At 51.0% G+C, this 14,497-nt stretch overlaps 1 protein-coding gene across 3 annotated transcripts in view; it reads left to right on the forward strand.

Annotated features, from left to right (window-relative positions):
* The window catches only part of Caln1 (calneuron 1), a 276,336-nt gene that overhangs the window by 139,339 nt on the left and 122,500 nt on the right, over positions 1 to 14,497 (forward strand). For all 3 annotated transcript variants that reach the window (XM_071605244.1, XM_071605245.1, XM_027948661.2), the window contains exon 4: positions 12,540 to 12,652. In XM_071605244.1, coding sequence (XP_071461345.1) covers positions 12,540 to 12,652 — 113 coding nt within the window. The remainder of the gene's footprint in view (positions 1 to 12,539; positions 12,653 to 14,497) is intronic.

Raw genomic sequence — 14,497 nt, forward strand, 5'->3', positions numbered from 1 at the left:
AGGAATTTGGAGCCCGACCCTACAATATGTAGATCGGAGCCAACTTTTTCTTCTATCAGACGCAGAGTCTCTGATTTGATATCTAGCTCCTTGATCCACTTTGAGTTAACTTTTGTGCATGGCGAGAGGAGGGGATTCAGTTTCATTTTGTTGCATATGGATTTCCAGTTTTCCCAGCACCATTTGTTGAAGATGCTATCCTCCCTCCATTGCATGCTTTTGCCTCTTTGGTCTTCCAAATGACCTTAAAAATTATGGAAAATCTTCAAAATAGAAATTCCATGATGGTTTTTGTTGGAATTGCATTAGATGTAGCAGTTAATTGGGAAAGAATCTATATCTTTACAACAGAAGGGTTGTTTTCTTTAGAGTCCTCTTTATATCTCACTAAAGTTGTGTAGGTTTATTCATATGGGTTCTAAAGACCAAATTTTAGCTTATTCTTGTTTATTTTGTTGCTTCTTTGCGATTATAAATCAGAATTTTTTTAATTTTTATTTTATGTGTAGATGGACACAACACAATGCCTTTATTTTTTTTATGTGGTGCTGAGGATCGAACCCAGGTCCTGCCTGTGCTAGGTGAGTGCTCTACCGCTGAGCCACAATCCCAGCCCCAGAATTTTTTTCTTTACTTAAGAAATTTTTCCTACTATTTGTTTAGTCACCACAGCTGATGATTACTGGCTTCGTGGCTGAAATCAGGATACTGGAGTCAGATCTCTGACATTGGCCAGAGCAAAGAAACCAAGTCTCTCCTGGTCCCCAGTGGCTTCCCTCACCAGGGCGTAACTCTGGGTGTGGCACCTGCAGGCAGAAAGTGCTGGAGAAACATAAGCTGCCAGGATAAATCTGCTCTTTGGTTCTTCCTTTAGAACCCCTGTCCCTCGCAGGCTGGATCTGGGGGCTCTAGATGCCAGGCCTTCTGCTTGTTCCGCATACACACCCCCCCCATCTCTGCTGGTTTGTTCTGGGTGGTGGCTCCTGCGCTGGCTGTGTCCCCAGCTCTTTGACCCCACACCTGCAGGTCTGAAAACCTTGCACTGGTCAGATCTTGGGAGCACTCTGATGACAGTGCTAGGGACAGAGCGCACGTTTTTCCCTTTTCCTTTTGCTCCCGCCCTGTTCCTGGCTGGGTCCTCTCCTGCTGCAGGCCGTGGAGTCAAGCGCTCCAGAGGCTGTTTGGTCATCCCCTCTTGTGTCTGCATCCTAAGGAGCTGTCCTTTCCTTGCCTTCCCAGGGCTCTCTCCTCCTCTGCCAGGTCAGAGGGCCTCAGGGCAAAGGCAGGGGAGCAGGGGGGAGCAGGAGAGAGCAGCTGGGGTCCCCCGGTGGGGGGGTACCTGGAGTAAGTGTGCATTCCCTGCCGAGGCAAAGCAGCCCCTCCCTCATCCTGGGCTCCCCACCAAGGAGCAGGAAGTCACCAGCCACAGAGCAAAGGTCTCCAGGCTGCCAGGGTCCTGTGCTCCCTGGAGGGGACTTCCCCAGGCTGGCAGGGACAGTAGTTGGAGCCCCTGCTGTTGCTCACAGTCCCTTACTCTCATCTGTCGGATTTTCTAAATGGTCCTGTGGACGTCAGCCGAGTGCCCAGTGCCCACCAGATTCCTTGGACTTGTGCTCTCCCCGTGTGGTGACTCTTCGCCTGCTAGGGAAAGATCATACTTTTCCTAATGTAAAGAGCATCCTTTAGGAATTGTGTACTTTCCCCAGATCTTTTGCAACATTGGGGGGGGGGGGCGAGGGAGAGAGATATCACTGCATTTTTATTGTGTCTATTGATTTGATAACTGTTATCTTAATTTCTTTAATATTAAGTTGGACTCAGGCCCCACACTGATCTGCCCTGGGCCCGGGTAGGTCTTGCTTTTAGTGTATTTTAAATTAGATTTTCCAGCTACAGCTTTAGCATGTGAGATGTGTCAGCTGTTTTCTTTTTGTGTATTTTGGTATCAAAATTATATTGATTTTCCTGTTCTTCTTACTCCTGGAACAGTTGATTTAACATGGGGCGTCTATTTCTCAATGAAAGAGCTTGTGCAGTTTTTCTTGATTTAAGAAGCTCTTTGAATAGTTAAAAAATTTTCCAGTTTTCAAATGTAATTCTACCACTTTCTACCTTTTCTTGAATCAATACTGATGAGCCCAGTAAGCCCCTAGTTTCACAAAAGTGTCAAAACTGCATTAGCTTTTGGCTTTACCACGTATTTCATGATTTTTCCTCTCTCATATTTGTTGCTGTGTAACTTTTCGTGCTGTGATTTTACTTGGATCTTTCTGGACTAGAGTTGCCGGTCGCTCATGGATTTCATGGTTTGCAGAGTGCCCCACTCTGTGGTGGGGGTCACCAGGCCAGTGTGCATTTCCCCTGCCTCACCCTGACCCATTATCTCTCTTACTTTAATGCCTAACTTTTCTAAGTTTTTCAGTTTTTTTCCTTTCCCTTTTTCCCCAGTCTGTTGAAGTAATGAAATTATTTATAGTGCTTTGGAATTTATCCCCGAGGACAACTTTGATTAATTAATTCCTATGTAATTGAGATATATAATGTTCTCACTGTCATTTTCTTTAAATTTATTATTTCACACTTGCATTCTCCAGGAGAGTGGCTTTGGCTCAGGAGTGATCTAGGGCCCTCTGCTTCAGGGTGCTATTAGGTACTGTTTTCTTGGAGTTTGCATGGGAACATGGGACCTACCAATTTCAGCTTTGGTGAATCAGTTAATGGGTGTGTGCATGTGTGTGTGAGATCTAGCATGGTTTATATTTACGACTGCTTCGTGAATACTCCAAGGCTGTATATTGGTCTGAGACAGCACCCAGCGTAGGGCTGATAATCTAGTAATTGCAGTTGTGTTGTTTAAATTTTCATCTTGGAACACAGTCCTGCCTAATGGAAAAAGCAAAGGCTTGGAGTCCAGATCGGCTGTGGTGCCCCTGCCTGGCCTGCAGCACGTCACAGTGAGTGGTGGCTTCACTCGTCACCCTGTCCCTCTTGGCTCTAAGTGTCTGTGACTGTACGTGGGTGTCCTCAAGTGCTTGTGTTTTCCTTCCTTATGGAATCCAGGCTTCCAGTTTGTGCCCTTGGTCACCATCGTCCTCGTCCCTGATTTCCTTTCCTCTGCAGTTGGGGCTCGTTGAGGCTCCAGGTCATTCATGTGTTGCTATTTGACAGTGCCTCAGTGCCTGCTCCCTGAGGCAGCCTGTGTTCCCAGGGTCACTGTGCTCACCACACAGCGTCACTTACCACCACCCCGTTCTAAGCAGCAGAGTGGAGCGCCGTGCCGAGCAGAGGTGTACACGTGACAATGTGACAGGTCCCGTGTGCAGATTTCAGCTTCCCTGACACACAGCGATGCCGCTCTGCCGTCCCACATCACCCTCCCTCCTTTGATCTATTTATTTAGCCTATAAATGCTGCTGGTAGGTTTGGGCTTCACAGCACCCACCCCCAAAATACGAATTAAAAGGACAAATCGGAATAGGTGGCCGTTCTGCCCACAGCACATGGAAGCTCCCTGAGGGCAGTGTTCATCCACACCTTGCACCAATGGGCGCCCCTGGAGCTCTTTTCTCTGGTGGTCAGTCCTGTTCTGGGGCTGGTTTTCCTCCAGGTGTTCAGGTGCATCCTCTGTTGTACTAAGCCCTGTCTTTCCCCAGTTTTCACTTCTTATCATGGAGACTGCGGGTCCCAGCGCTGGCCAGGCACCAGCAGGTGTGGTGTCCCGGGGGCCTTCTCTTCCCACCTGGGTCTTAGGATGGTCAGTTGTCGGGTGAAGTGTGAGGCAGCCACGTCTGGTTTCTAGGAAGCCGTCAGAGAAGGGTGCTGCGGGACGAAGCTTTTCTCCCCTCCTTCCTTTTGCCAAAGCTCTCGATCTGATGAGAAGGGTTTCTAGTGTGCAGCCTCTCGCTCGGGGTGGATGGTGTGCAGTGCTGTGTGCAGACCCCGGTCTCTGGCTCTAGGTGGACGGTGTACAGTGCTGTGTGCAGACCCTGGTCTCTGGCTTGGGGTGGACGGTGTGCAGTGCTGTGTGCAGCTACAGCTCTTCTGCCTTCCCTGGCAGGAGCTGCCCAGGAGTGCAGCCTGCGTGGCCACAGCTCTACTTCTTCATCCCCCTTCCTGGGGCTGTGGTCACCACACTGCTGTCTAGGTATGTCCTGGTGGATCATAGCCATCCTTGTCCTTTAGAAGACTGTGGAAGTTGGTCTGTCTCTAGGTTCATGATACTTCAATGGGAAATTGAACAAAAGGAGATTATCTTCGTCCTTCTTCACCTTGAAGTCAGGATTATTCCAGGCCCATGGCACTGGAGCCCTCAGGGTGCTCGCTCCCTGATGTCTTCCAGATCCGGCTCTTAAGCCAAAGCTACTCGGTAAAGGCTGGAAAGTGCCTTGCCCTTGTTGGAGGAGCTGGGTTTGACGCCTGGTTGTGGCGTTCCCCGACAGCCCTCCTCCACGTGGAGACTTGAGAGAAACACAGGGCTCTTTCTGCCTTGGGCGCAGAAAGAGGACATGGGCCCTGGATGCTCCTGTTGCAGGGGTGAGCAGCACAGCCTGAAATGGTTTCGCCTGTGAGCATGAACTTGTCACATTTCCTGGGAGCCAACTCTGGTGATGAGCTCCTGCTCCTCTTTGGAGTGGGTGGGGACAGAGGGCAGTCACGAGTCAGGGAGGTGATGTCACTACCCGTTGATTTCCTTGCTCTGCTTTGGCCACTGATGTTTCCCACTCTGACGTGGAGTAAGAGTCAAGCACTTCCCAAGCTCATTGTTCTTTATTTATAATACACGTAAAAACCCTGTGCTCCTGTCAGCTCCTGGGAGGTGGCTGGTGACTGCGGTGTGGGCTGGGGGCTGCAGCCAGGCAGAATGGCAGGGCTGCCTGGGAGAGCTGCCTTCTCAGGGACGTGTGGGGCAAGGCAGGAGCCGTTTCTGGGCGGTCTCGAGGATCACTGAGGGGGTGATATTGCACCTGTGGAGGGAGGACACCACACCCTGCTCACCCCAGGGAAGACCAAGGATGGGGCACCTTGAACAGGGAGCTGTGAGAGAGAGCTGCTGTGCCCCATGGAACCCTGCTCGCCTGGGACACCAGCTGCCTAGGTGTCCCTGCAGCCTGTGCCCGGACCTGCCCTCCCTCCCCTGTCCTCTGCCTTCTGTCACCCAGAGGGTCACAGACAACCACATTCTTTGTTTCACATTTTAAATGTATTTAAACAGGTGATATGATGTGCTTCCAAAATAATAAAAAATATGTATATACATAGATACACACATATATAAATATATTTAGGGGAGATTCTGTGAATAAGGCAGAGGGGAAAGTGCCAGCGGGCTGTCTCTCCGCAGGACAGCAGAATCTGTCTGATCAGATCTCAGAGCTCCAGGTTACTGGGGGCTTGCAGCTTCCTGGGGCAGGATCCGATGGTCGATTGTGCCCGTGGGTGACCCACTGTGGTCTGCACATACCAGGAACTGTAATTCACCCTAGAAAGGAAGGGCATTCTTTTTTTGCAGGGAGGGGTACCGGGGATTGAACTCAGGTGCATTCGACCACTGAGCCACATCCCCAGCCCTGTTTTGTACTTTATTTAGAGGCAGGGTCTCACTAAGCTGCTTAGGGCTTCACTTTTTGAAGCTGGCTTTGAACTTGCCATCCTCCTGCCTCAGCCTCCAGAGCCGCTGGGATGACAGGCTTCACCACCTCACCCAGCAGAAAAGACATTCTTTAAGTATCTGTTTCATGTTGTATTTATTTTATTTGTAGAATAATTATTTTTTTGTTTACTTAAGCTGTACAACATGACAACATGGGATACAGACAGATAGTAGAAATGGTAATAGCACAGAGACACTGTATTTCTGCTTGTGTACTGTGGCCCCAGAAGAGCCACAGGCCATTGCAATATAGAAAGGTTACTATAAGGAAAGGAAAATGACAGACCCATCATCTCAGTTACCCTTTGTTGTAGAGCAGCTGAAATGTCCCTGTGTGGTGAGGGTCCCACATATGGCACAGCTGTATTATTGATAGCTCCAGGTGATATTCCAGATCTCTAGGCTCTTCCTGTCGGGGGCTACAACAGGATGGAGAGTGGGTGTGATGCTAAGTGAACAAGCCAGTCACAAGGACAGTGGTTGCGGATTCCACCCGGGAGGCACTGAGAGCATCGGATTCGATGGGTCCACCATGCGGCCAGCGCAGTGGTTTCATTAATGAGGTTCTTGGCATAAAAGTTAGCTAGAAGAGATCGAAATAAAACACACAGACTCAGTTACCTTATTTCTATTGCCAGGTCCGAGACGGCTCCCCTCTCTGGTTCCCTCCTCTAACCGCCCAGCAGGGCAGCAAGGATTACTCAGGACTAGCAGAAGAGAGAGAGAGAGAGAGAGTGAACACGCCTGGGAGTAGCTTTTTATTGGGGAACAAGAGATTCGGGGGAGAATTCCATCCAATGAAGGTTGAGGGGGGACTGCACTCCAAGGTCAGGGTCAGTGATTGGGCCCCCGGGGTCAGTGGTCAGTCACACCCCCACACGGACGGGTTCTCTCATCAGGAAAGGGCCGGGAAAGTTCCGACACAGCCAGAACGCCTCAGACCCTTAACGGGAGCCGCCCAGTCACGTGTCAGAATGGCTTCCCACAGATGGGGAGGTGGTGGCGGGGGCTGGGAGGAGGGGAGGAGCTCTGCCATCACTTTGGATGTTTTGCAGCAGGAGAGAGTCCTGGAGGTCACAGGTAGCCACCGTTGTGCAGCACAGCATTATGGGTATCTCTAACCCTGTTAAGTTGCACGTTGAAATGGCCCAGATGGTCAATTTCACGTCATACAGTCTCACCACAATTTTTAAAAAAACAAAAGAATTCTGTGAGAATCTCCGCACCCTAGTCCTTTGCCCTCCTGCCCAGACTGTGCCATGAATAAACCCCTGTTATTAGTTGTTTGGGGGAGGACACGCTTCCAGATATTTTGATTAAAATATTTATTTGAGAAATGATATGGATATTCTCCTTGATTGTTTTCTGGCCAGATTGTGGCACACTGTAACGCACCTCTGTACCTTGCTTTTGCACACCGTGAGAGTCGGTCTTGAAGACCTTCCACACCTTCCCATAGATCCCAAGACCTCTTACCTGGCGTTAGCTGTTGGGTACTCCCGGTGCCCCCCATTCTGCCAGCAGCTCACCACCAGCCTTCCTGAATGCGTCTTCCTCCGTCCTCTCCAGGGTTCCCAGCCATCCCCACGGTCTTGCAAGATCCCAGACTCAACATGGCAGCCACGCCGTGCCTTCCCTCTGGTCCTCTCAGTCCCCGCGTCTGGTCTGTCCGTGCAGCACTCTTGCCTGGCTGAGCTCTGCCTCCCCTCCTCTGCCCTGTCCTTCCCTTCCTACTGTCTTACCTCTGCCCTTCCTGGGGCAGCTCCGTCCTTCCAGTCCAGCCCGTGCAAGGTCATCAGGTCTTGGGCACACAGGGCACTGAGCCTGGGCGCTTGCACTGTCTGTGGAGGGCCAAGCCCTCAGCCTGCCCTGACTCTGGGCCTGTCTCCTCCTCCCTTCTTCACAGGACTCCTGGTCCTGCTCCCAGGCCCTCTCTGTCCCTCTTGGTGTCCTGTCCTTGCTCAGGCCACTCTCCTTGTCCCTTTATGGCTTGGTAGTGTCTTTCCTTCCTTTGAAGACTCACTGCAGAGCTGTGAGAATGACCTTGGAAGCCCATCCCTCTGCCTCGTCCTGCCTGAGCTCAGAGCCTCTAGGTCATCAAGCCACGGCCTGGTTCTGTCCTGGTAAAGGCCGGCCGAGCTGTGCCTTCTGCCCCTCTGTTGCCCCAGGAAGTCACCTGCTCACCGGCCCTTTGCTGGCGTGGCTGGGGCTTGGTGATTGGAACGGAGGCTCACATGCATTTTCTTCACCGCACATGCCCTGGCTGCCCCTTTCTGTCCCCCCTTTCCGTGTATTCTTTCCTTCCTTGTATTTTGCAGTGGTTTTATGATGGTTCTACCTCCTGGTAAGACGTTGCAGCTGGCTGGTCTTAATGAGCGCTGTGCAGTCCCGGCCCTCCTGCGGCTTCCTGCCCTAGTTCAAGTTCATCCCTGTGACTCGGGGAGCAGTGGGAAGCAGGAGATGCAGTCCTCAGCAGCAGCTCCCTGCACTTCTTGCTAAGTGGATCATGACATTTGCAAGCTGGGGAGGGAGAAGGAGGCTGGGTAGGAGTGAGTTCCCTGTTTTCTGCAGTGACCTTCTTGTTCAGGTGCATAAAACAATTTAACCCAATATTTTTTTTTTTTGCAATTAGGATCTGGGAGAGGCTCAGGTTGTCTTTGGGAGCACAGGATTTGGTGAGGATGGTGTCCTCTGACCCGCTGGGCTTGCGCAGGCCTCCCTTATCAGACAGGTCTTCTGTGGGGACTGGGCCCCGTGGGAATGGGCCATCTGTGGAGAATGCTGAGACCCTGCAAGTGGCAGTTGGGGCAGTGTGTGGCTTTTAGCAGTCGTCATTCGCATTAAAATTCCTGAAGGCCTTTTCCCCTAATTTCCCAGACCAACGTGCCATCCAGAGAAGACCCACGGCATGTGCTTGAGGCAGCTTCCAATCCAGAGCTTCTCAGTCCCTTCTCCTCCTGCTCTTCCTCCTAGCAGCCAACCCACAAGAGCTTTTAGATCTCGTGTCTCTCCGGGCGCCCTACTCACGGGGAATGGTAATGGCACAGAGACACTGTATTTCTGCTTGTGTACTGTGGCCCCCGAAGAGCCACAGGCCATTGCAATACAAGAATATTTGCCCCTTAAGAATCCACTTTGCCCATATCGGGGCTGCTACGTTCTCTGTTGAGTGTGCACACTCTGGTCAGAGACCTTTGGCCATCCAACCCCAGCTGTGCCTAATGGAGGTGACTTGGGGTGAGCAGAGGGCTGGTGTCCATATGTGACTGTGCCTGTCTGAGGCTTGGAGTCACCTGGATCACCTGGAAGATGTCGAATGCCTAGAAAGTGGCCCAATCCTTCCCTGTCTTCCCTTTTTAAAGTACGGATGACTCTTTGGACAAACGTCCTGTTCTGCATTCAAGGTAATCTTCACTTCCTCCTTAAGGAGGGCGGTTATTAGATTCAGAGGCACAGCGATTTACAGCCGTGGGTAGGACGGCCTGTTGCTAACCAGAACAGGTGGCCAGGACACATGGTGCCCTCTCTGCCTCTGCAGGTGGCCAGTGGGGCTCCGTTTAGTGAGGATTTGCTCATCTGAATGGCAAGACGACCGCTCTTGGCTGCTTGACTTCGCTCTGATGCTTACCAGGGAGGGTGAAATTCTGGATCCCTGCCTCCTGCTGAGTGTGAGGGAGAAATTGATTTCCTCACAGTAGTTCATCGACTGTCCCGCCCCATTTGGTAGCTTAATCTTTCCTTACCCACTCACTTGCCACGCCTCCCTGATTCACTCCAAAGTTGTATCCGCACTGGGATCTGTTTCTGGACTATTTGTTCTGAATTATTGACATCTCGGTGATGACATCTGCCTGGTTTTGGAGATAGGGTTTGAATGACTGTCCTCGGAGGCAGACGCACTCTGAGAGCGGATTGACTGATGGGCCTGCATTGTGGCAGACTCCTGTGTGCAGACACCCGGGCTGTCTCTGCTGGCCAAGAAAATGTTGTGATGGGCTCCTGGAGGAGGTGCCCTCTCTAGCAGTTCCAAGGGTGCAGAATGCCACCCTGACGATTTACCAAGGCACCAACAGTGCCCTGAAAGCTCAGTTTTGTCTGTGAAGTCAATTAATTCCACCTTTTGGGTAGTACCAGACATACCATGAAGGATCCAAGAAATGCTGAATTGCAAAGGGAAACCCAGCAAGAGACAGCACATCCTCTCTGCACTGCACAAGTACATCCCGAGTGCTGGGTACAGTGTGGACTATACAGAGACACTGCAGACCCGGTCCCTGACCTTGCAGAACTCCCAGTCCAGGTGGGAGACAGGTGTGCAGGTCAGGGGATGGGATGTAAGGTGCATGTAGTTAGTAGGAGGTGCAGAAGAATGTTTGACCAACTCTGCCAAAAGACCAGGAAAGGTCAGAAATAAAAAAAAGGAGAACACAACGTGTCATCTCTGTCCTCGAGCACAGATGGTGCTCCCCAGACGGGGGAGGGCACCCAGGGGGAAAGAAAGGGTGCCGAAGAGGGAGGGAGGTGGGAACATGGTGGGGCCTCTGGGTATTGGCAAACATGCTCTTATGGCTTGGATGTGAGGTGTACCCAGGAGCTCCTGTATTAATTCAGGACTTGGAAATGACTGGATTATGAGGGCTGTGTGGATCCATCCTAGTTTGAATGGACTTACAGTGTGGTAACTGTAGGCAGGTGGGGTGAGGCCAGAGGAGAGAGGGTCACTGGGTGGGTCCTGGAAGGTGTGTCTTCCTAGTGTCCCTTTCTCCCCGCCCCCCTCTGCTTTCTGATCCCACCATGAACTGAGCAGCTGTCCTCTGCTGGGCCCTTCTGCCATGATATTCTAACCTTACCTCGGGCAATGGAGTGGGCCTGAGACCTCTGAAACTGTGGAGCCCCAAATATACTTTCTCTCCTCTAAGTTGTTCTTGTTGGGAATTTTAGTCACAGTGACACAAAAACTAAGTAAAACAGATGCCACTGAAGTTTATAGAGCATGATCGGATTTGCTTTGTGGGGAGGTGATCTCAGCACTGTATGGAAGAGAGCTTGAGGTGAGAGTGTGTGGAGAAGGCCATTCCACTGGTCATGTGACATTCATAACTCGCGGTATTGACCCTTAGACTTGTTGTCTCTCCATGGTTGTCAGAAAGGGAACCAGCCATTGGAATATGAGGCAGATGGGGCAGCCACAGGTAGTCAAGAGGTGAGACTTGGTGGTTAAACTTATGTTGGGTGACAAGGTGAAGATGACACTTCTATCAGGTACAGCTGTGGAACTTGAGGTCCGGGGAGGAGCATGTGTGAGGTGTGGCCATGTTAACTAGGAGGTACTGGTTCTGGGTGGGCTTTTTGGTGGAAATACAGTTGTGCATTGGTTAATGCCAGGAATACACTCTGAGATAGATATCAGTACCCTGTAGAGTGTACTTATGCAAACCTAGAAGGTATAGCTGAGAGCCTGACATGGTGGCCTTGTGCATCTGGACCCGATTAAACTCTCACTCTTAATACGACAGAACAGTTTCATTGACAAATTTGTCACTAATGCTTCTCAATTTGCTTATTTCTATCTTGTTAGTCGGCTTCACATGGCCGTGATCAAAAGACCTGACAAGACCAACTCAGAGGAGGAAACATTTCTTTTGGGCTCACAGTTTCAAAGGTTTGGTCCATGGTCCTCCAACTCCATTGCTTTGGGCCTTAGGTGGGCAGAACATCATGGTGGAGGGGTGAGGTGGGCCTTAGGTGGGCAGAACATCATGGTGGAGGGGTGAGGTGGGCCTTAGGTGGGCAGAACATCATGGTGGAGGGGTGAGGTGGGCCTTAGGTGGGCAGAACATCATGGTGGAGGGGTGAGGTGGGCCTTAGGTGGGCAGAACATCATGGTGGAGGGGTGAGGTGGAGGAAAGCAGCTCAGCTCATGGCAGCTGGGAAGCAGAGTGACAGAGAGGAGCCAGGGATGAGATGCTGTCTCTGAGGACACTGCCCCAGAGACTCACCTGCTCCAGCCACACCCCACCCACCTACAGGTTCCACCTGGTTGTCTGCACCAGTTGTTAACCCATCAAGTGTCAGTCTATCCACCAGCGAGGCTACAGCTCTCATAATCCCATCCTCTCACCTTGGAACATTCCTGCATTGCCTAACGCAGTGCTTTGGCAGGACACGAAAGAGCCAAACAACAACTATCAGCTACTGTACAATAGGCTATAGGGTGTGTGTGTGTGTGTGTGTGTATGTGTATGCGTGGGCATGTGTGAATTACAGCCTGCTGCTTCTAAGGCCACGACACAAAAAAACAACTTGAAATTAATCCAATCACGAGAGAAAAACGATGCAAGCAGGAGGTGTGAACACGAGGTGTGAGGCTGCTTCTGCACAAGCGGCCCCCTGCTCTTCACTTTCAAGTAATGGAAAGGGGTGGGCAGCCCACACGCACCAGAGCACTCACCTGTTACCGCTGTCAAGCAGTCTGTACTGGACATGGGCATGACCGGCAGTGCAGTGCACGGTGTGTCTGCACCAGCGTCTGCACAGATGTGCTGATGGTGCATTGGGCTGGGACACTGCAAGGATGGCTGTGTCACCAGGCGATAGGAACTTTTCACTTCCTTGATAATCCCTTGTGTGTGCCTCGCTGACCAACGCAATGTTCGGGGGCATGTGGCTGTACTAGGGTTAGGAATGTGGGTAGTAGATATGCCAGCAATGCTGGTTTCTCCTGGTACTGGGGTGTTGTAAGGACGTTGGACAGTTTCCAGCAGTGCCCCCAGCTCTTGTTCACTTCCTGAGGTCAGGCCAAAGTGAAGAGGGTGGAGGTATTTACTGCTGGGTGCGGGAGGTCAAGTTCAGCCACTTTTCCACTTACAGCCATGTCTCTTTCTTTCAGGAGATGGCCAGGTGGATTTTGATGAATTCATGACAATTCTTGGGCCCAAACTGGTGTCTTCAGAAGGTCGTGATGGTTTTCTTGGAAACACAATAGATAGCATATTCTGGCAGGTAAGAACATTTTTTTAAAGGTTAAATTTGACAGGAATGTGTGTCTGGAACTGACTTAGTCTGAGTTCTTGAGCTTCTGTGCAGCACACGAGCTCTCTTCTGAGAACGGGCGACGTGCCTCAGTTAAGGTCCATGCTGCGTCCTCTGATCGAGGAATGGGAACTCCACTCATTTGAGGTTCAGAGGGGTAGGACATCTCCCCTCTTGATAGCAAGACTTTTGCCTTGGGGAGAAAGGAGATTCCTCCACTTCTGATTCTTTTTCCTGGAGACATTTAAAAAGATACCTTGATCTCTGACCCAGTTCTGTCCTTGACCCTGGTTCCAGGAGGTCCTTGCTGAGGGCCTGGCGTGGTGGCCTTGTGCATCTGGACCCTATCACACTCTCACTCTTAATATGGCAGAACAGTTTCATTGACAATTTTGTCTCTGATGCTTCTCAATTTGCTTATTTCTATCTTGTAAAATCGCTTAGGAGACTCCTCATATCTACATTCTAATTAGAGTTCTACGAAATGATTTTCACATTAGTTCTCTAATTTTGAAATGTAAATATTATTTTGTGAAATTTGGGAAATGGTTTGTAATCATTATTTTAATAATTTGAGTCAAATAAATTGTCAAGTTAAATTGAATTACTGGTTAGGCACGTAAAACACTGTTCAAACACAGTACGGTTTCTTTAATTTCTTGATATGACTTTTCCTCTGCACCAGGGCTATTTCTGTGACCTAGTAAGGGTTCCAGGTGACAAGTCTCTCTTGTTTTATTCTGTCACTCAACTTGCATTTAACCAACAAGTATTGACTAAGAGCTTGTTGTAAACCCTGAAGGCTCATCAGTCATTGTGAGTTTTACAAAAAGCATTCAAGACCAAGTCCTGGCCATTTAGGAGTTTGGCGGAAGGAATGCAATTCAGAGAGAAAACAAGGGAGTAGTGAATGGGTGTGGTGGCCACCAGACTGTACTGTCCTTGAAGCCAGGACTTCACGTCAGAACCCCTTGGCCTGGCCCATGGCCCACAGGGGCCCTCGGTGGTGGAGTGAACAGAAGCTCCAGAAGGCAGGGAGGCATGGTCTTGGGGGCACAGAGGAGGCTTTGCAAAATGGCGGCACTTGCTTTGTTCCTTGAAGTACCAGGAAGCTCTCGGGAACCCCACTTGCCAGATGGCGAGAAGCATGGATGACGGCAGGTACGGTTGCAGGCCTGCTCCCTGAGTGTCAGAAGGGGGGTACAGTGAGGATGGGGTGATTTAGGCCCTGTGGGCAGAATGGACAGGGGCCTGAGGGGAGCCAAGGGGGGACGCTGCCACAAATCTCCCAACTCACTCTTACAAACAGGGCCACAGACACGCCTTCGCAGAGGAGGATTTTAGATTGGACATGCAGAGTGGGAGGGGTGGACAGCCCTTAGGGTCTGGAGCATCAGGAGGCTGCGCTGGAGACCCAGAGGTGGGATTCCTGAGAGCCACTGGATGAGCTCTCCAAGGGAAGCCATGTGGCAGGGGACAAGCAGAGACAAGGCCAGGTCCCAGGGGAGGTCCTGCGGCAGCAGGGGCACAGCGCTGGTGCACACTGATGTTAGGTTCTCACTGGGGTCAGGAATCTCCCTGGGACCCCACTCCATGTGACAAGAGTATTCCTCTGCTCTCATAGCCCTCCAGTTATGCCGTGACAGTTGGAAGGACAGACAGTACTGGAAGGGAGCACAGAGAGATGATGGAGACCTCGCTCCCCTGGCCGTCTCCCAGCCCAGGCGGGGCCACTCCTCAAGGGCACCTTCCCTTCCTGACGTCCCTCTCTGTTCGCCCCCAGTGCTTCCTACCGTGGCCACCCCCAGGGCCACT

Source organism: Marmota flaviventris, chromosome 19, assembly GCF_047511675.1.
Source record: "Marmota flaviventris isolate mMarFla1 chromosome 19, mMarFla1.hap1, whole genome shotgun sequence".
Classification (NCBI taxonomy): domain Eukaryota; kingdom Metazoa; phylum Chordata; class Mammalia; order Rodentia; family Sciuridae; genus Marmota; species Marmota flaviventris.